Source organism: Ursus maritimus, unplaced genomic scaffold, assembly GCF_017311325.1.
Source record: "Ursus maritimus isolate PB19 unplaced genomic scaffold, ASM1731132v1 scaffold_19, whole genome shotgun sequence".
Lineage (NCBI taxonomy): Eukaryota > Metazoa > Chordata > Mammalia > Carnivora > Ursidae > Ursus > Ursus maritimus.
The window spans coordinates 22613348-22632756 of record NW_024424341.1 but is presented as its reverse complement, the minus strand read 5'-3'; the positions used below and the strand labels follow the sequence as shown (position 1 = coordinate 22632756).

General features: G+C 53.9%; 1 protein-coding gene across 2 annotated transcripts in view; it reads left to right on the top strand.

Annotated features, from left to right (window-relative positions):
• The window catches only part of ZDHHC1 (zinc finger DHHC-type containing 1), a 19893-nt gene extending 503 nt beyond the window's left edge, over positions 1-19390 (top strand). Inside the window, exons 2-12 of one of the 2 annotated variants that reach the window (XM_040633448.1) lie at positions 5835-5881; positions 7281-7523; positions 12294-12469; positions 14063-14164; positions 14545-14669; positions 14779-14937; positions 15231-15343; positions 18172-18254; positions 18503-18596; positions 18735-18813; positions 18917-19390. In XM_040633448.1, the coding sequence (XP_040489382.1) occupies positions 5873-5881; positions 7281-7523; positions 12294-12469; positions 14063-14164; positions 14545-14669; positions 14779-14937; positions 15231-15343; positions 18172-18254; positions 18503-18596; positions 18735-18813; positions 18917-19200 (1467 nt within the window). In that variant the 5' untranslated portion in view covers positions 5835-5872 and the 3' untranslated portion in view covers positions 19201-19390. The remainder of the gene's footprint in view (positions 1-5834; positions 5882-7280; positions 7524-12293; positions 12470-14062; positions 14165-14544; positions 14670-14778; positions 14938-15230; positions 15344-18171; positions 18255-18502; positions 18597-18734; positions 18814-18916) is intronic. The other variant, XM_040633449.1, reaches the window with a different exon arrangement.
• The last annotated feature ends 19 nt before the right edge of the window (positions 19391-19409 follow it).

The following is a 19409-nucleotide window of genomic DNA, read 5'->3' as shown; positions in this document are numbered from 1 at the left end:
GGGGGGGGGGTGCTGGCGCCAGATAGAAGACTAAAGTGATTTTAGGTCGAGATAAGTGCTCTGGTGATGTAATGGAGGAGGCGGGAGTGGTGTTCAGGCAGGGTCTGCTGTAAAACGTGACTTTGAAGCTAAGACCTGAAGGTTGAAAAGAAATCAGCGTTGAAAGTAGGGTAAGGGTGTTTCTGGAAGAGGGGAAAGCAAATGCAAAGGTCTGGAGACAGCAAAGCACTATTAAGGAACAGAAAGGGGGAGGGGAGCATTGAAGGGTGTAATGGGGGTTTCAGCTTTATCCTAGCAGGAGGAGGAAACCATTGAAAAGTTTTGAGGAGTTTGAAATTTTGAAAAGCTCACCTTCCTCTGGCTGCTGTAGGCAGCGCGTAATGACCGCACACCAGCAAGTCAGTCGAGGGCCATCCTAATTCTGCCAGTCTAGCTGTGTCTCCTAGAAGAAGTTAGTCCCTCTGAGACCCAGTGTCTTCATCTGTGAAAGGGGAATTTGTTCTGCATGTTGTTTATGAGAGAAAGTGAGAGACCAGCCCATGGAGACCAATGACGGAGGTCTATGAGAACAGTTTGAAATGCTAGGACCTACTCAGAGAGTTGTGAGGGTTTATAAGTGAATTCTGTCAAAGCACTTAAAGCAGTGCCCGGCACAGAAAAAGTACCCTCTAAATGCTGGTGATGGCCAGTATCACTGGAACGATGTAGGGGAGCAATGACGGAGGCTTGAATTAGGGTGATGGCAGCAGAGATGGTAAGAAATGGCTTAATTTTTCTTATTGAAGGAGTGTTGGATTTAGAGATAGGTGAAGGGTGGTCTCTGCTTTTGTGGAACTGGTGGTTCACTGCGGGAGATGGGTTTGTAAACAGATAATCACCATGAGCTACAATAAAAGCAACATTGGTGCTTAATTAGGCAGTTTTTTTTCCCTTTTGTTTTTCTTACTTTGTTTTGTCACAACTTTGTTCTTAATGACTGTTTCTTGGTGGGTGTTCCTCAGGGCTTACTCCTACAATCATGTGAGTTGGTTTCCTGGTTAAAATCAACAACCCTTGGCTCCTCTCATTGGCCTTGTTTTCACTCCATGTTGCTCCCCTCTTCTTGTCCCCTTTCCCTGGCTACACTTTAATCCCAAACAGTTTGCAGTGGTTGCTTCAGGAGGAGAATGGCACAGAAAATGTTTTCGGACCATGCCAACTCAGGAATGATTGAGGTCTCAGGCTTTTCTTGCTCTGGCATCAGACTTCTGCATGTTGCTTATGTGAGGAGCCCAGCTGCATCTGAGACCAAGGACTGGAGAAGACTATGAGAACAGCTTGAAGTTCCAGTTTATTTTCTGGGCATTGTGGTGATGTGCGTCTTTTAGTCAAACTAGAGCCACTTCCCAGAATTTGAAGGCCAAAGACTTCTCTGGCACCTGTGGGGAATTTTAATAAATTAGTTGCCCCAAAACTTCTTTTTTTTTTTTTTAAAGATTTTATTTATTTATTCGACAGAGATAGAGACAGCCAGCGAGAGAGGGAACACAGGCAGGGGGAGTGGGAGAGGAAGAGGCAGGCTCATAGCGGAGGAGCCTGATGTGGGGCTCGATCCCATAACGCCGGGATCACGCCCTGAGCCGCAGGCAGACGCTTAACCGCTGTGCCCCCCAGGCGCCCCCAAAACTTCTTTTATAAATGACTTTTCACGCTGTAAAACAGTGTGCACCATGGAGCATTTTTTTCCAGCTCCTGTTTAGGTTTAAACTGGGCATCTGTTAAATCTGAGGGAAAATTATTTTAAAAGCAGGTCCGAAGAAAAAAACCCTGAAAATTTGATTAGAAGTATCCATAGAAAATCATTCATTATGGTGGCAACCATAAATCCTCTAGCTTTTCTTAGCGAAAAGACAAGATGCTTGTGAGCAAAACCATCCCGCGGTGTGCACCTTCCCTTTGGGTTCTGGAGTCACGGTAAGCTGAGCTGGCCTTTGGCCGAGGACCGAGGTCCTGCCCAGCAGCTCCTCTGTTGTGCTGCCTGGTGGTCTGGTTCCAGCTTTGTCAAGACCTCCGACAGCTCACAGGGAGCCCTGTGGTTCTTCCTCACAGCTCTGCAGATGAACCGTTCAGAATTGCTTTCGAGAGTGAGAAAGCATTCAACTAAAGCCGAGCACTCTTTCTGCATCGTTGTTAGGTGGGATTTCCTTGTTTGTCAGGCGTGGTACAGGGCTCTGGAGCCCACACGCACATTGGGTCCACATGGCAGCCCAATGGGGCCGGGAGGGTAAGAGGTGACACCCCTCAATTATTTGACATAATTTTTTTTTCAAAAGCATTAAATGCATGTGGTAAAAAAAAAATTTCAAATGGTGCACAAAGCAAATCTCTCTCACCCCAGCCACTAACCCTCCTTCCCAGAGGCTAGCTGCCCCTATGTTTGCCTTCTTGTATTTCTTTCCAGAGAGAATCTGTGCAAATAGAAACTTACACATCCCTCCATCCCCCTTTGTTTTTACTCACTTGGGAGCACGCTATGCAGCTCACTGTCCCACATCTTGCTTTTCCACTTCACTGTGTATCAAAGGTCACGCCATCCCTCCCTGTTTTGATGTTCTAGAGCGCTTCATTGTGTGGATGTGCCACGGTTGGTTTACATTGTTTTTTGTCCTTTATTATTACAAACAAGACTGCAGTGGATCTTTGTGTACTTTGTGACCATATGTAAAAGATAAATATCTTGAAACGGAATGACTGGGCCCAAGGGTATATGTGTTCTAAAGTTTGGTAGACATTGCCAAATTGCCTTCCAGGTTTTTTTTTTTTGTTGTTGTTTTTAAGTGAGCTCTACGCCCAACATGGGGCCTGAACTCAACAAACCTGAGATCAAGAGTTGCATGCTCTATTGACTGAGCCAGCTAGGTGCCCCCACCCTCCCACCCCCGCCCCAGCTAACTTTTTTGAAAGCTGAGTAAAGGAGACACCCAAAGAGGTGGCTCTGAAATTTGCCTCCGGGTTGCCCAATCTGAGTGGCAGGGCAGGAACCAGAACCTGGCTGTGCCTCCAGGCCTAGCCCTCTTGCTAGCTCCAACCCGCCTCTCTCTGTTGGTGGCTCAGGTCACCAAGCCCTCAGTCCCCCTTAACAGCCCTGTCTCTTCTCCTCTGACCCTATCACTCTATCTTCCCAGTTCAGTGGCCTCCCCCTATGAACGCTCTTCGGTAATTAAGTTGATTCTTTTCTGAAATTCTCAGACGTTTTGCGGGAATGCAGGGGTGCCCACAGCCTCTCCAGGGTTGCTACTTTTCACCTCAGTCTGCTTGTTTTGACGGTGCTATTCATGAATCTCAAATCAGCATTCCCAAATTTTTTTTTTTTTTTTTTGGTGAGAGCAGAGGTGGGCAAGAGGGAAGTAGATCAGTCATATAACTATTCTACAGTTCATAATGAGAACTGGAAATATTAAGAGTTCCCTCTTTTAAATCAGGCATATAAATTAAGGCCGCCTAACTTTCTTTTGAAAATGCTATTTTAGGGTTTTAGCAAGTGGGTGTTAACAGGAAGAGACTGTTGTCATCCTAGCAATGACCTTCACCTTATTGGGACAAGGGAGGGGCCTGTACAGCGCCTCCAGCCCACCTCAGAAGCCAGGTGGCTCCTTGACTTACCAAGGCGGTGGTGACCTTTGGCCATAACACTCCATGGTGCCTCTTCGCTCTTGTCTTTCCTCCATCTCCACCAGTTTAACTCTGTGGTGTGTTCTGTGGCAGCAGAAGGTACATGAAAAATCTTTTACCAAGGTCTGTATACCTCTCAGCCCACCAGAGTTGCAGCTGGGGACATTGGGTGGTCTGAGGGACCTTGTGGGCTTGACCTCCATCTCCTGAACAATTCCTCACAAAGCTGCTGGGCTGCTGCCTTCCCTGGCCCACCCTGTTGTGGTGTCACCTTTCCCTTCTTGCTCATGCCCTCTTCCCCACTATGACTAGAAAGCTTTGTAAAGCATCCCCACCTTTATGTCATTGCCCTGCTTTAAACTTCCTTTGACTCCTGGCAGCTCTTCCGTATGCCCAAGCTTCCTTGCCTGGCCTCCTAGGCCCCATGGGATCTGATCCTGCGGCTCCTCAGGGCTCAACTCTCTCTGGATTGGCCCCCCTACACCATCCCCCCGTGCACCCTGTGTTCTGTCACACTGAATGGCTGGCCCTGGCAGACCCATTCACCCACTAACCTCATGTCTGTCTGGGCCCCCAGAAAGCAGGAGCCTGGTCTCATCTGTGTTTACATCTGCAGCGCCCTCGGGGCTGGGCCCCCACAGTGCTGACCCGGCCGATGTGTGAGTGCAGAGGCTGGCCAAGTTGTCTGGGAGCAGAGCCGTGCATCTTTCAGTCTGGTGTCCTAGAGAAGTGCTGAGAGGGAAGAGACAGCCAGAGAAGTTCCTGGGTCTGGTGACAGTGCTTGGTCCCATCCCTGCTTGAGAAGCCCCTACCTCTCAGCCCTTTTAATCAAAGTCTTTTGGGCCAAAAGAATTTGTAGCCACCAGCCCCACAAGGGAAAACATCATCAGTTAAGAGCCCGCCGGCCAGGTTCTGGGGGCAGGTGGCATGCCAGCTTGGGTGTCCGCTCTGGGGTGCTGCCGCTGCCACAAGGGCTTTAGGCCCTGTAGCACCATCCCTTTGCCCACAGTCTCAAGTGAGTGGACCCTCCCTGGGTCAGTGGTCCCCTGGTTTGGAGTCAGAGCCACCCCCAAGGCCTCAGATGCTGACTCCTCCCGCTTCAGGTAATTGGGGAGGCAGCAGCTCTGGGGGGGTCCCTGTGGCCATTGCCAGCCCACTCCGGGCAGCAGGGACTTGTCAGCCATGTGCCTCTGCTTCTTTCTTTAGAAACTTCAAGGTGTAGGGCTGCAGAGGTGTGAAGAGGGCAAAAGGAAAGCTGGAACTTAGGGCTCCCAATTCATGGGTTCTCTTCGAAGTAGTTACCCTGGGGATGGTATCACTGGAGAACTGAGGTGCAAGCCGCAGGGATTTGCCCTTGAGCAGAGTCACCCAGCTCAGCTGTTCACAGGGCTTCACCTGGGGACCTTTGTTTCCAGAAATCAAAGACAGATTTGCTACCTCTGGGGAACACTGAAAATGAAGCGGTACCAGTTCTTTTTGTTTCATTTTGTTTTTAGATCCCCTTTGTCCCTTTGATCAAAGGTGAGATGGTTAGAATGACCATCCACTGGCCCAGCTCTCACGGCAACATGTTTCTTGGGACCACTGGTTTAAGAAAGCAGCTTCAACCAACCCCATGACGTTGAAAATTAACTTCGTAGAATATCAGATGCAGCAGCCTCCCTTTGGAGAGATGGGGACAAGCCAGAGGGCTATTTTAAGGGTAATTACAGTATCTATTGTTTAGGGAGCATTTATGTGTCAGGGCCTTACTTATAGGATCTCTGGTCTGTACACGGCCTGGGTAGCCATCCCTCCCCTCCGTTTTTCAGATGAAGAAACTCAAGCCACTCAGCTAGTAAGTGCCAGGACTTGAACCGAGATCCGTTTCCGCCAAAGCTGGGGCTCTTTATTCATCTTTCACTGTTTTGTATTGAAGACGAAGCAAATGACCAAGGGATTCCACTTGAGTCCCTGAGAGAAAACTAAGGCCACTCCATTTAGCTTTGAGATGAGGCTACTCCGAGGTGAATACGCCAGACTTGACTTGCAGGAGGCTCTGAGCCTCTGGTGGGGGCGCTGGGGCAGGAGGAAGGTCTGCATGGTGGCTGTGCAGATTGAGGGCGGGGCAGAGCGGGCCGGATGGCTTTGGGTGGACCAGGATTCCAGATCATTTACTGCACCCACATCTCCCTTTATTTCAGATGTTTTCAAGTCAGCAGACATTTACTGAGCACCTACTATGTACAAGGTATGTTGTGGGTGCTTGGGGGAGGGGAGGTGGGGAACGGGGGTGAATGAATCACAGTATCGTTGCTACCCTTAGGAGAAACTGGCATAACAGGGGGCAGACACGGGGATGACACAGTATTCTGAGTGGCAAAGTGACTTGCCCAATAAAGACTAAGCAGGAGGGCCCCCTGACTCTGCTTGGGGCATCAGGTAAAGCTTCCTGGATGCTTAGACTGGGCTCTGAAGGTCAAGTCACATTTTGTTGGGCCAAGAAGCGAGGAAGATGTTCTTGGCTGATGTGCTGCGGGGGTCTGCCGTACTTTCTGGCATAGTCAGACTTCCTGGCCCACGGGCGTGAGCTCCTGAAAGGAGAGTCCAGCTGCCTGGGTTTTGTCCCCTGCTCCCGGCCTTCCCACCATAAGTTCTGAGTTGGCCTGTCCCCCCAGTTGTGGCACTGCCTGCGCAGGCTCTAGTCTCGCTTCAGGCCCAGAAGATCCTGGGGGTGGGGCTCTTCCTCCTGGAATGACAGCACACCCTCCCTGCCCTACTTGTAATTTTGGCCACCAGGCAGGTCTTAGACTGAAGGATGGTGGGGTGGGGGCTGGGGGAGTGCTGCCACCTGGTGGTCTGCCTCTGGAAGAGGGCTGGCCTTCCCTGAGATCTCAAGTGAGTCAGAGAGCCTCAGCCCACCTTTCTGTTCCCAGTGCATGGGGCCCAAATTTACCTGGAGAAACGTGGTCGTTGCTGCTGCTGGAGGGAAGTGAGGCGGGATCCTCCCTTCTCTGTTGCATGCTGGCTCCTCCCCAGCCAAAAAGTCTCGGGCAGCGCTTCTGAGGCTCAGGGGAGATCGTTTAGGGTCTCCCACTGGCCCCTGTCCTAAAGGGATTATGTGCTGGCCCAGGGACAGAGGCCAGACCCCCTCCTGAGCACCCATCTTCCCTGTTTCCCCTCGCTAAGAGTAAGGGGGCCCTCTCTGACACTTGCATTTGGGCCTCAGGACAGAGGTGACTAACAGAATCAGCATGTGTTCTCACTGCTCTGGCCTCAGCCTGATATTGTTACCAGATGAGAACATGTCTTATTGGGTTTAACTTTGATGGCTGTGGAGACAGAGCACTTCAAGTTACAGGCAGCCACACTGTGTCCTGAATAAACCCTGGTCCCTTATACCTTGTCCTGGCGGGGACTGGGGCCAGAGCTGGCTCTAGGGCTATGAGAGGAGCACTCCCCAACCCCCCCCTCCCCCACGGACTGTCTTGGTTATGCTAGGGCGCTAGTTCCCTGCCGAGTTGCTGGGAGATGGCCTCACGTCCCAGCCTGCTCCCCCCTGCTGAAACCTGGCTCAAGGCATGGGGTTCTGGGCTCCAGCCCGGGGCCTCCTCAGGCTAATGCTCTCTCTACTTTTTCTTCCTCTGCAGATGAACATCTGCAACAAGCCCTCCAACAAGACAGCCCCTGAGAAGAGTGTGTGGACAGCACCCGCACAGGCCAGCAGACCCTCCCCGGAGCTGCAGGGCCAGCGGTCCCGCCGGAACGGGTGGAGCTGGCCCCCTCACCCGCTCCAGATTGTGGCTTGGCTGCTGTACCTCTTCTTTGCTGTCATTGGCTTTGGGGTCCTTGTTCCCCTCCTGCCTCACCACTGGGTGCCCGCTGGCTATGCTGTATCCTTGGGCAAGTGTGGGTAGCATGTGGAAGAATTGGGGCAGTGGACAGGGACATGGCAGGGGCCCTAAGCTGTTTCTCCAGAGCCTCCGAGAGTGCGGGCAGGCCCCTTCTCTGCACAGGAGGACCAGTGGCCTGCCTGCCTGGCCTCCAACCCCTAGTTGACCTCTCTGCCTGATGGGGTGAGCAGATGGACCTAACGTACCTCAGAGCATTTAAAGCCCACACAGCTGGGAACCTCATCAACTGAGGTACCCCAGGAGTGATCACGGAAGAAAGCCTTAAAGCTAATTATGTCCAGAGCTCGACAGGGGATAAATTAGGGAGTAATTATTCCATTTACAAAAGACTTTTCCACTTTTCAAAAGAGTCATGGTAGAATTCTTTTACACACTGAGTTTCCTGGTGTATTTAAAATGTGGTTTTATGTACGGTCAGATAATTACACTGTCCCTGGGACTGTTTAGGAGCTCATTGGTTTTGTAAATAAGACTCTTAGGGTGAGGTTGAATTGACGAGAGGAGGGATAAAGATGCCCTGGAGGCTCCTGGGAGCAGTGACAAACACGAACTTGCATGAGCCTGGCAGTGTGACTGTCCCCGCCTTGGCCACAACTCCCAGCAGCAGGGGACATGGCTACAAGGCTGGGAGATTGGGGTGCAGCAGGTGGCCATGTGCCCGTGTCCAGAGGGTGGCCCGGAGAGTGTGCCCTGGTGTGTGTGCTTCATGAAAATAAGTTCTTGGGCTTCTTAGGGGAGGAGGGTGAGAGTGAGCTGAAGGAGGTTAGCAGGGATGAACTTGAAAGCTTTGGGCAGGGAGTCAGCAGCTGAGCTTGGTCACAGCTCAGCCCTTTTGGGGCCGTACCAGGCTGAGCAGCTTCTGCCAGCTCTCCGGTTCTCGGCCTCCTCCTCTGTCTGACAGGAAGAGTCCTGCAGGCTTCCCAGAGGACAAGGAGCATGCAAGGGTGTGTGTGTGTGTGTGTGTGAGCACCAGAATGTGTGAGCTAGAAGTGTGAGTGTGCTCTCTCAGGAAACTGCAGAGCCCTTGGCTGGTGAGTGACAGGGACAGGTGTGTGGAGAAGGACTCTAGAGAAGGTTGTTGTCCTCAGTCACCAACAATGTCACTGGGGTGCTTCCTGGTTCACTAGGGCCCAGGGCCTAGTCATCAGCTCTGTAAATGGAAAACTGGACTTTCCCTCAGGTGACTAACAGGCCTTGGTCAGTGCTCTTAAGTAGAATACTTCATGAAACATTCCTTCCATGACCTGGAATGGGCACACCCCTCACTCAGGATTACCTGGGTTTCTGCCACCAGGGTACCTGGGAAGCCAGGTTAATAACCACATGGTTGGAGTAAGTGCAGTCAGAGCAAATAACAGTAAACAAGAGTAACAGCGTTTATTGAGCACGTATGTGCACCAGGCACTGTGCCATCCCTGGTACGTGGACTATGTCATTCGATCCTCATAATAATCTGGAAGGCAGGTGTTCTCTGCACTTTACTAATGAAGAAATTGGGGCTAGGAGAGATTGACTTCCTGAGGTCACACAGCTGATACCCACTGAGGCCAGATGGGCTGCTCAGGCAAGCTGACTCTGAGGCAGTGGGATGGTTTAAGGGTTTTGTCTTCACATCCATTGCTTTGGGCAGTGTGGAGGCTCACGGAGCCACCCAGATTGGCACTCCCATTTCCAGGCCTGGCTGCTGCTTCTTCCTTCCATCAAAGGGACCTTTCTTCTGCAGGTTTCCTCAGGACCCCTGAGGAATGAGGTAGGCTAATGGTGTGTACCACATACCCACTTTGGGCCTGGAACTGGCCTGGGCCCTAGTGTTGCTAAGAGGAATAAGACAGAGCCCCTGCCCTGGGTGCTTAGCCTCCCGCTGGAGGAAAACCTTGTAGATTGGAGAGTGTCACATGGTAGGTGTGGGGGTGGGAGCCTTACAACGGATTATGGATGGAGGAGGAGAGCCGTCTAGACCAACATCGTCATGGGCCCAGATGCACGTCTGACGTGTGCCCGTCCTTCTCTGTGGCTGCCTCTCCAGGTACTCTTGGCTCTTCCCCTTTCCTTCATCACCTATATCCAGTCAGTCAGCAAATCCTGTTGATGTTACCTCCTAAATACCTATCAGACTTGCCCTCATTCCTCCCCACTGCCCCTCTGGCCTAGGTGACTGTTTTCGTTTCCAAACAGGTCTCCCTACACACACTCTCACTTGGGCCAGTCCATCTGTGTCTATCTGTGTCCCTGCAGCCAGAGGCCCTTTCAAAATCCAAATCTGATAAAGTTGCTCCCCAGCTTAACATCCCATAATGGCTTCTTCCTGCCTTAAGGAATTACGTTCAAGATCCTCAGGGCTCTCTGGGTTCTGGGTTCTGCCCATCTCCCCTGCCTCTTATGTTCTCTCCTCTGGTGTTGTCTGTTGTGACACTACTGGTCTCTGGCTGGAAGGCTTTTGACTCTCTCTACCCAGCTAAGTTAGGAGTCTAGAGCTGGCAGCCAATGGGGAGGTTTGGCCTACAGATCTTCTTCTTCTTCTTCTTCTTTTTTTTTTTTTTTATAAGTAGGCTCTATGCCCCATGTGTGGCTTGAATTCACGACCCCAAGGTCAAGGGTTGCATGCTCTACAAACTGAGCCAGCCAGGTGCCCTCAGATTTTCTTTTTTTTTTAGGTGAGATTTTCTTTTTCAATTGGGGGAAAATTAACACACAAAAAAGGGGCAGTCTTAAGTGCTCCTTTGGCAAGTGTGTTTTGCACCCCCACACAAGTTGAGGGAGGGGCAGAAGGAGAGGGACAAGCAGACTCCCCGTGGAGCTCAGAACTTTACATGGGGTTCAATTCCAGGACCCTGATATTGTGACCGGAGCCGAAGTCAGACGCTTAACTGACTAAGCCACCCAGCTGCCCCTGGCAGGTGTGTTTTAAAAATTATTTATTCCTTGTCAACATTTAAAAAATGAGATCTCACATAAAAATCCCGATTTCTGGTTCCTTTTGAAAAGCCAGAATTTGTTGACGTGTGCCCTCATTCCTGCATGGCAGCAATGAGCTGAGCTGGAACCACACATCAGCAACCCCTCTGGCTGGGACTCTGTTTGCTCCCAGTACCCAGCCTAACCCCTCCTGTCCACGTTCCCTACCAGGTACCTATTGTCTGTTCCTCTACAAGTCTCAGCTGAGATGATACTTTCTCAGGGCAGCCTTCTGGATCCTCATCAGACTAGATGAGGCCACGCAGTTTCTCCTTAGTCCCATGAACTTCCTTAATTGTAATCAACCCATTATGTGATTAACATATATATTTTCGGGACAGTGGGCTCCTTGGGGTGAGAGACAAAGTCTGTCTTGCTCCTGCCATTAGCCTTAGGGCCTGGCGTAGAGAAAGACCTCAGTGAACAGCTGAATCAATGAATTGGGGTGGGGAGGGGAAGAAGTGTTGGAGCAGGCAGGAAGCTGAATGTTTGCTAAATATTCAGTGTGTCTGAAGAGAGGCTGGAATGGTGAGGAGTAGTGGTTGGTGATACCAGTCAGGTTTGACAGGAGCTGGAGCAGAAGGGGCCTTGGCACTGAACTGAGTAGTAAACTTTAGCTTGAGAGCCATTGAGAGCCACTGTAGAAATTGAAGCAGGCAAGGTTTTAGGTTTAAGCTATTCAGAGCTCACTTCGGGACCAAATGAAGGGCAGGCTCAAGAGCGCGCAGACAGGAGGAGCAGTCAGGAGACTATGGGGTAACCCAGGGGAGAGGTGAAGGCCTGATGCACAGCCAGGGCTGGCGGGGCAGAGAGCTTGTGATGGGCTATGGGACTCGTGTAAGGCTGTGGTACAGCACTTTAGGGCAGAGCCTTGCTCATGCAGACATGTATGGAAGTTTGGCCACTGGGAGGAGGAGGAAGAAGGAAAAAGGAGGTTGGGCAGCTGATGAATGGAGGATGAATGATGGAGGGATGATGTCTGCCTGGTTAGCAAGAGGATGGATGGATGGATAGATGGACAGATGGATAGATGGCGGATGGCTGCCTGGGTAGAGTCTATTGGTGAATTTTTACAAATTTAGACTTTGCAGCAAGTTGTCAGCATACTTGTCCCCAGCATTTGGTCTAATCATTGAGCAGATAGGTCCTAGAAGATCTGTGTTTCAGCTCCAGAATTAGTCATGCTGCCCCTGGCCAGGCCCTGTCAAGTCACCTCAGAACCCTTAGCCCTAGGGTTCCAAGTAGCTGGACTCCAGTCGGGGAGGTGGTAGGTGTATGAGACCCTGTCTACAAGTGATTCTCCATCTGGCCCAGCTGCTGAGAAAGGATGGCTGCTTCCCTCTCAGAGCTGACTTCCTATGAAGGCAAGAGAAACAAACTTAGAACTTATATTTTGGGTCCCTCGACCTTAGAGGATAATCTCCTTCAGTCTCACTTCATCATTTAGAATCTGAAACTAGATCATCTGGATTCTGAGGTCAGACCAGCGAGCACCTGTGCCAGTCCTGGAGCAGTGAGGCCAGAGCCCTGTGGTTGGGCCCCTCAGCAGCAGTATTCAGTGGCTTGTGAGCTTTGTGACCAGATGGCTCCTCTCTCCCGTCTGGGGCATGGGTATACTGAAGAGGTCTGACAAGGAAGCTCTTGTGGGGCTGGAGGTCAGAGGTGGCACAGGTAGAGAGTCTCTGCATGAGGGAGTCACATAGAGATAGCCAGCTGTTGTCTGGCTCCAAAAAGTCGGGGAGGGGGTCTTCCAGCCGGCAGAGTGCGGAGTGAGTCTTTAACCTGCTGGGCCAGTGCATGGGCGCCATCTTTGCCGGCCACCTCGTGGTTCACCTGACCGCTGTCTCCATCGATCCAGCAGATGCCAACGTGCGGGACAAGAGCTATGCAGGGCCCCTGCCCATCTTCAACCGCAGCCAGCACGCACATGTCATTGAAGATCTGCACTGCAACTTGTGCGACGTAGATGTGTGAGTGAGTGTGGGCCGACGGTGTGCGTGGGCGGAGAGTGTGCCCCGGGATACTGCCAGCAGGCGCTCAAGGCAGAGAGGGGCATGCCCAGGGCTTTGGAGTTATCCTGATGCCTCAGAACCCTCGTGTTTCACACAGTCAAGAATCTTGACAGAGTGACAGAGAATTGGGTGAAGGAGAAGGAGATTGGAAACAGAAGATGAGGAATGGCATTTCCAACAGTTAAAGTAGGAAACATTTGGCACTGCCACAGACTTTTCTCATGACTAACTCTGCCAGTAACCCCTTCATCCCCCATTTCTCACAAGCATTCCCAGAGAGAGGCAGGGAGGGGAATTAATGCTAGAGTACTTACTATGTGCCAAGTGCTTATGAGCAACCCTGCAGGGTGGGCAGCATCTTTGTCACCTCACAGAAGAGGAAGAGCCCAGTGGTGCAAAGGGCTGAGAGGCCTACCTGAGGTCATATGGCTATTGGGTAGCAAAGCCAGATTCACAACCCAGCCTGCCTGGCCCCCAAGCCCATACTGTTATCTTCAGTTACCCATGAGGAATCTGAGGCCCAGAGACGCCAAGTGACTTCCTCCAGATCACACTGCTAGTAGGAAGGGCAGTCAGAATGTGCAGAGCCCATACCCCCTTGGCTGTTCCAGACTGCCTCCCTAGGCCCCTCCCTACCCCCCTGGAGCTTCCAGCCTCAGGCAGGGAATTGGGGAAGGGGGTATGGACCAAGGCTAGCTCCACATTTCCAATCTTGAGATCCAGCAGCCTGTTGAAGGGGGTGTGTCCACAGAACAGAGTAAGAGCCAACGGCATTAAGGCACTGAGGAGTTTGGTGTCAGATCATCCTTTTCTTTGCTAGGCACCGGCCAAGTGCACTGTTTTTTAGTGGGTGCTGTGGCAGCGGCTACCCACTCCGTTTTATTCTGGGGGAGGGGGTTGCAGCTCACTCCTCCACACCCCTTTGGGCTTGCATTCCTAATGTGGCCTCACCTCATCTGACCCCCTGCAGCGAACTGCTCACCTAGATGTCAGCTTGCTCCGCTGCCTTTGGCTCCCTTTGGGTAGCCCACACAGACAGGTTTTCTGGAAGAATGCCAGTAAAAATCCCATAGACTGCCAGGGAAACAGGGACTCAAAAATGGAGATGTGAGAAAAACCACTGCAGGCCCTGGACCCAGCAGCCTTGCTCTCTTCTGCTCCCTGGTCCCACACCTGCATCGTCTCCTGGCGCGGCGCAGGGGTCCTTGCTTGGAAAGGAAGCCCCATTTCCGTTTCATACCACCGTCAAGCAGGTGCGCAATCCCAGAGTGGGAGAGTGTAATGCCTCCCAGACCCTTCCTTCCTGCCTGAGCCCCTGGCCCTTCAGCAGAGGCCTCCTGTGGGTGCTCTGCTTCTCAGTGCCGCCAGAGGGCGTGCGCGCTCCCCGTCGCCAAGCTCCTCGGTGGAGCCGAGAGCCGGGCGCGTAACCTGCTCCAGGTCCGGCTTCCGGGTCCCTGGTCCCTCCGCCGCCGACTCCGCTGCCCAGCGGCCCGCGGGGAAGTGCGGGAAAGCTAGCTAACCGTGTTGTGCCCCTTCCACCCCTTCCCGCAGGAGCGCTCGCTCCAAGCACTGCAGCGCCTGCAACAAGTGCGTGTGTGGTTTTGACCACCACTGCAAGTGGCTCAACAACTGCGTGGGCGAGAGGAACTACCGGTGAGAGCGGGACACGGACGCATCTTTGTCTGGGGTTGCATGGGTCTGAGTGTGAGCCAGGGACCCTAAGCCTGCATATGGGGTGGGGCAGGGTTGGGGTGCTTAGAGGACCTGTAGCTGGTGTGCATTAGCGCGTGCTGCTCTGAGGGTGACGCTCCTGATGGCTGCTGCCTGGGACTGCTGAGCGGAGGTTTGGGGTCTTCTTCCTGCTGGGGCGGCCGCCCAAATTAATCTTTGCCCTAAGCCATTGACTGCAGGAGGAGTTGGGGCTGTGGGGTCAGAGGACTGGGTCCCCCTCCCATCCATGGGCCCTTCTGAGTTCTGGGCCCTTACCCAGCTGGAGCACCTGGGTGCTGACAGCTGCCCATGGCTGGGCCCAGGCTCTTTCTACACAGTGTGGCATCTGCCTTACTGGGTGTCCTGCTCCTCGTGCTGGTGGCCACTTATGTCTTTGTGGAGTTCTTTGTCAACCCCATGCGGCTGCGCACCAATCACCACTTTGAAGGTCAGTCCCAGCTCCAGGCCCACTCCCACCCTCCAGCCCTGGGCCTGTTCTGGTCGCTGGTCATAGCCCCATAGTTCACCCAGATGAGCAGTCTGCCTGTGCCTTGCAGTCCTGAAGAATCACACAGATGTGTGGTTTGTGTTCCTGCCCGCTGCCCCTGTGGAGACTCAGGCTCCTGCCATCCTGGCCCTGGCCGCCCTACTCATCCTTCTGGGCCTGCTTTCCACAGCCCTGCTGGGCCACCTGTTCTGCTTCCACATTTATCTCAGTAAGTCCCCCCTCCCCCCCTCCAAACGCTTGCGCGCGCACACACCTACATACACCCACACCTGCCTTGCAGGGGGATAGGGGTCCCTAGGCCACAGGGAGGTATCAGTTGTGCTGTAGAACCCTGAAGCCATGCTCCTTCTCAGTACTGGCTTTCTGTGGTAGCCTGGTCTCACTTCATGGATTAGTGTATTTGGGGACAGTGGTTTCAGCCTGGGGCCGGGTACCCTCCCTTTCATTCTGAACTCTAGGATCCCCTTTCCACTGCATTGAGCCCTCTCCTCACCCCCTCAGTGTGGCACAAGCTCACCACCTATGAGTACATCGTGCAGCATCGCCTGCCACAGGAGGCAAAGGGGGCCCACAGGGAGCTCGAGTCATGTCCCCCCAAGATGCGGCCCATTCAGGTATAGAAGTGGCCCAGAGGGCTAAGGGGGTGGGTGATGGGGCCTGGGTGTGGGAGGGGTGGTGGGCTGTGTAGCAAGCAGCAGTGATGAGACAGGGCAAAGGGAAGCAGGCCTGGAACCGCAGCTGGAGTAGGGGATGCTCGAGGCAATAGGAGCAAGGCCAAGCCTACACTAAGCACGTATCTGCTTGCTCAAGTGTGGGCAGAGCCAGAGGGAGCCCTGTGTTTCCCTGACCCCATATACACTCCTGTTCAGGCTCCAAGCATGTGCTGGAGGTCGGGAGCCTGAAAGTAGGCAGGTTGGGGCTGCAGAAGAGAGAGGAATGGACCAGCAAATAGGTCACTAGGATGGAGCCATCAGTTCTCTCCACCCGTGATCCTGAGCCCTTATACCCATTAGCCGATTTAATCCTTAAAAGAGCCCATGAGGCAGGTAATGTAACTGTACCCATGTTGCAGGTGAGCCTGTTGAGGCCAACAAGGGTTAAACAAGCTGGGTCTGGGAAGAGTTAAGGTCTTCACACTCTGAAGCAGAAACCCTCCAGCCCAGCTACTGACCAGCCTATCCCCGTTCCCACGCCCCATGGCTTCCTGAGGTCAGCAGCTGGGGGTGGGGGAGTCCAGTTCTTGGAGCCCCCAGGGACTGGGAAGGCAGGGGGCCCAGGCAGGCCTTGCTGGGAGGGCTGAGCTCTGGATCCCAAGTCCTCATGGCAACTAGACACAAACACAGGCTGGTGGGTGGGTTGGGAGAAGGCTTGGGACCCCGCCTCTCCTGTTGTCATTGCCAGGGATGGGTCAGGCTGCCAGGCCTGGGAGGCCCGGGAGAGTGCTACGTTTGGTGGTGGCCCCCCTGCCACAGCACCATGTACATAAATTGGTGCCTGGCACTAAACCCATGTAAGTGCAGTGGCAGCCATCCTGGGAGTGGTTGTCTTCTCTATCCCCACTTCACAGAGGAGGCAGGCACAGAAATATAGGCAGGAGACTTTCTCAAGCTTCATAGTCAGTACCCATTGAGGCAGGGCCAGCCCTAGAATGCTTAGACTAGAGGGCTCTAGGCCCCTGCCCTGTAGTCACTGCCTGCCTAGGCTTTGGAGTCAGGTGTGGCAGCAAAAGCAGCAAGGGCATTTAATATCATCTGCATGTGACCTGAGGGAGGCCTCCCCAGGGGGAGGAGGGATGTGCTTGTCCCATTGCACAGAGGAGAGTGCTGAGGCTGAGAGGTACCATTTACTAGTCAGGAATGTGCACATTTTGAAGGTCTCTGTGAGAGGATCCTAGGGACAGCTGTGATGAGGGGAAGGACGTTTGAGTGGAGACACCTTGGTATACCCTCAAACTTCCCCAGCTGGCCAGGGCCTGGCTCCTGTCTCATCCTGGCCCCTCAGGCTTCTGGGACTATCCTCTGCTGCTGCTTCTCCCACCCCTCCTGCCTCACCCCCTTCTGGAGCCCAGGGGCACTAGGGTCAGCTTAGCCCCTTTCTGCTGGGCCTTGGAGGGGTACTGAGTCCACCCTGGGAAAGAGGAAAGATGTGGGGTGTGGATTACCTTGAGGTCCTAGTCATTACCTTGAGGTCCCAGTTCTTACCACTGGCCTCTGACTCCTTCTTTTCCAGTGTTCCTCTGCTGAGGCTGTCACCCCCACACTACTTTCCAAAGGGCTAGCCTGGTCATTGGTTGGGCATGAAGCTTACCCTGGGCTTCAATCTCTGTATCTGTGCAGCCAGCCTGGGGCCGGCTGGGCTCTGTCCCCCAGATCTGCCAGGGCCCTGTAGGCGGCCTCCCCACCCCCACCCTGAGCAGGAATGCGGGAGGGGCCCCACTCTGGAGCCGTTGCCCCCAAACATAGGCTTGTTTTAGAGACAGTGTTGCTGTTACAGTGTCATCTCTGCATTAGTCAGGACGCCTGGGTCTCCATGGAAACAACTTAGAAGCAGGCGACAGCTGTCCTGATGCCCTCCCCCACCCAGTGGGGCGGGGCATTGTCCTGGCTCTGCCCAATGCCCTCCATACCCGGGTTGGCTTTTTCCTAGCTTTTGTCTCCTCATCTGCTGTTCTCATGGGCATCCTGTGTGCTGGGTGGCAGACCAGCCCACTTCTGTGACCTCCTGGCCTCAGGTCCCTCTGCTTTCAGGGGTTGGGTCTGCCACTCCCAGTGTGGCTGTGAGGATCAGTGACTAAAGTAGACCTAGAACTTGCCTATAAGCCTGATCCCGGATGGGGCCGTGGTGCTGTTTTTTTCCTACTTCTTACTGCCTCCCATCATCCCACTAGCCCCCATCACTGCCCCCTCCCCCAGGTAGCCAAGATTGTGGCCAGTACCCTGAGGACTCAGCTCCAGTCCAGTCATGCACACAGCCTCGGGTGCACACCCCGGCATATGAATGGGGCGGGCCAGTCTCCCAGCCAGGGAAAAGATCAGTTCAGAGACTGGAGCCCTGGGAGAAGAGAGAACCAGGAGAGGGTTGCTCTGAGAGCCTCTTCCCCACCACCCACCTCGGCCAGAGCAGACTGGGTTCATTGGACCTATGAGGCTGGGGGCTTCCTGGAGGAAGAGTTTGACTAGATGAAGTAAGGAAGATGGTGGGGATGGGGTAAGGTCCAGAAGTGGGTGTTTTAAGCCTTGGCCTTCAGAGGGATTTTCCCAGCATAGCTGGGAAGCTTAGAGGACAGTCATGGACCTCTGCACCCAGACTTCCCAGAGACCAGTCAGAAGGGGATGTTCTGTACAGGATGGGGAATTGTATACAGGATGGGGTGGGCTCAGGACCCAGAAGGCCTTGGATCCACACCTGGCCCCCCAGCCTCCCTGACCCCCACCTTCCCCAGGAGATGGAGTTCTACATGCGGACCTTCAGCCATGTGCGCCCAGAACCCCCTGGCCAGGCCAGGCCTGCCACAGTGAATGCCAAGTGAGTGCAACCTGGGCATGTGCCACCTGGACATCTCTCATTGGCATAGCAGGGACATTCGAGGTGGGAGAAAGGGGGTAGGCCAAGGCCAAAGTATAGGTCTGGGTCCAGGCTGGCATGCCCTTGGACAAATCAATGCCCCTTTCTCTCTGTGTGCTAGGAAGGGAGGCTTATTTCGGGACTTCCAGTGGGGTGGGATTTGAGGAAACAATGGCCATCCAGCCATTACCCTTCCACTTCCCCCTCAGTCTTTCCCAGTTCTTTGCCACCCGAGGCCAAGTGGAACCCCCACCACCCTCCTCCCCAGAGACTCGGGCTCTGCCTCCCCGGATCCGACCCCAGGTAAGGGGAACTGGGCTGGCCTCCCTGCCCAGGAGGAAGGGGATGGGAAAGAAGCCTCTACCCTGCCCAACTCCTCTGCTTCTTTGGGCGATGTGGAGTCTAGGGAAGGGGCACTCAGGCTCTCCCCTCTCTCTGCAGAAAAAGAGAAAGCGGCGTGTGTATAAGGTGCCAACCTCTGGGAACTTGGACCCTGAATCGCCGCTGCCCAGGCTGCCGGGTGAGTGTGTCTTCCTGACCGGATCCTGAGCTCTGAGGGAAGGAAAGGTAGGGCCCCGAGAGTGTCACAGCCCCCACTTTCACATTTTCCTCCATCCCCGCAGGGCCCCGGGCCCCAGGCCGCAACTCTAGCTCGGTGTTGGATTCTGCGGGCGCCAGCCCAGTGCACGCCGCTGGGCCTGCAGGAGCCTACCACTCCGCGTCAGCCGAGTCCATGGACGAGATTCCAGTGGCGCAGACGCGCCTGGGCAGCGCCGCTCTGGCCGCCTCTGGGGGTAGGGGCCGAGAGCCCGGGCTGGCGCTGCAGGTGCGTGCGCCCGCGGTTTTCGTGAGCCCGAGCAGCGGCGAGCCCGGGGCGCGGGGCGGCCCAGAGGCTGACCTGGCTTAGTCGGGTGGAGAGGCAGGAAAGCCGAGGAGGTGGAGCGGCCAGCCCGATTCTCTATGCAACACCCCCACCCTCGCCGCACCGAGTGCACTTTAGGAGCCTGTTCCGTCGGCGGGATGGGACCCCTTCCCCCACGACTCGGCAATACCCGCCCCACCGGCCCTGATGCTCCAATAAACTTTCTTTTCTTTTCTTTTCTTTTCTTTTCTTTT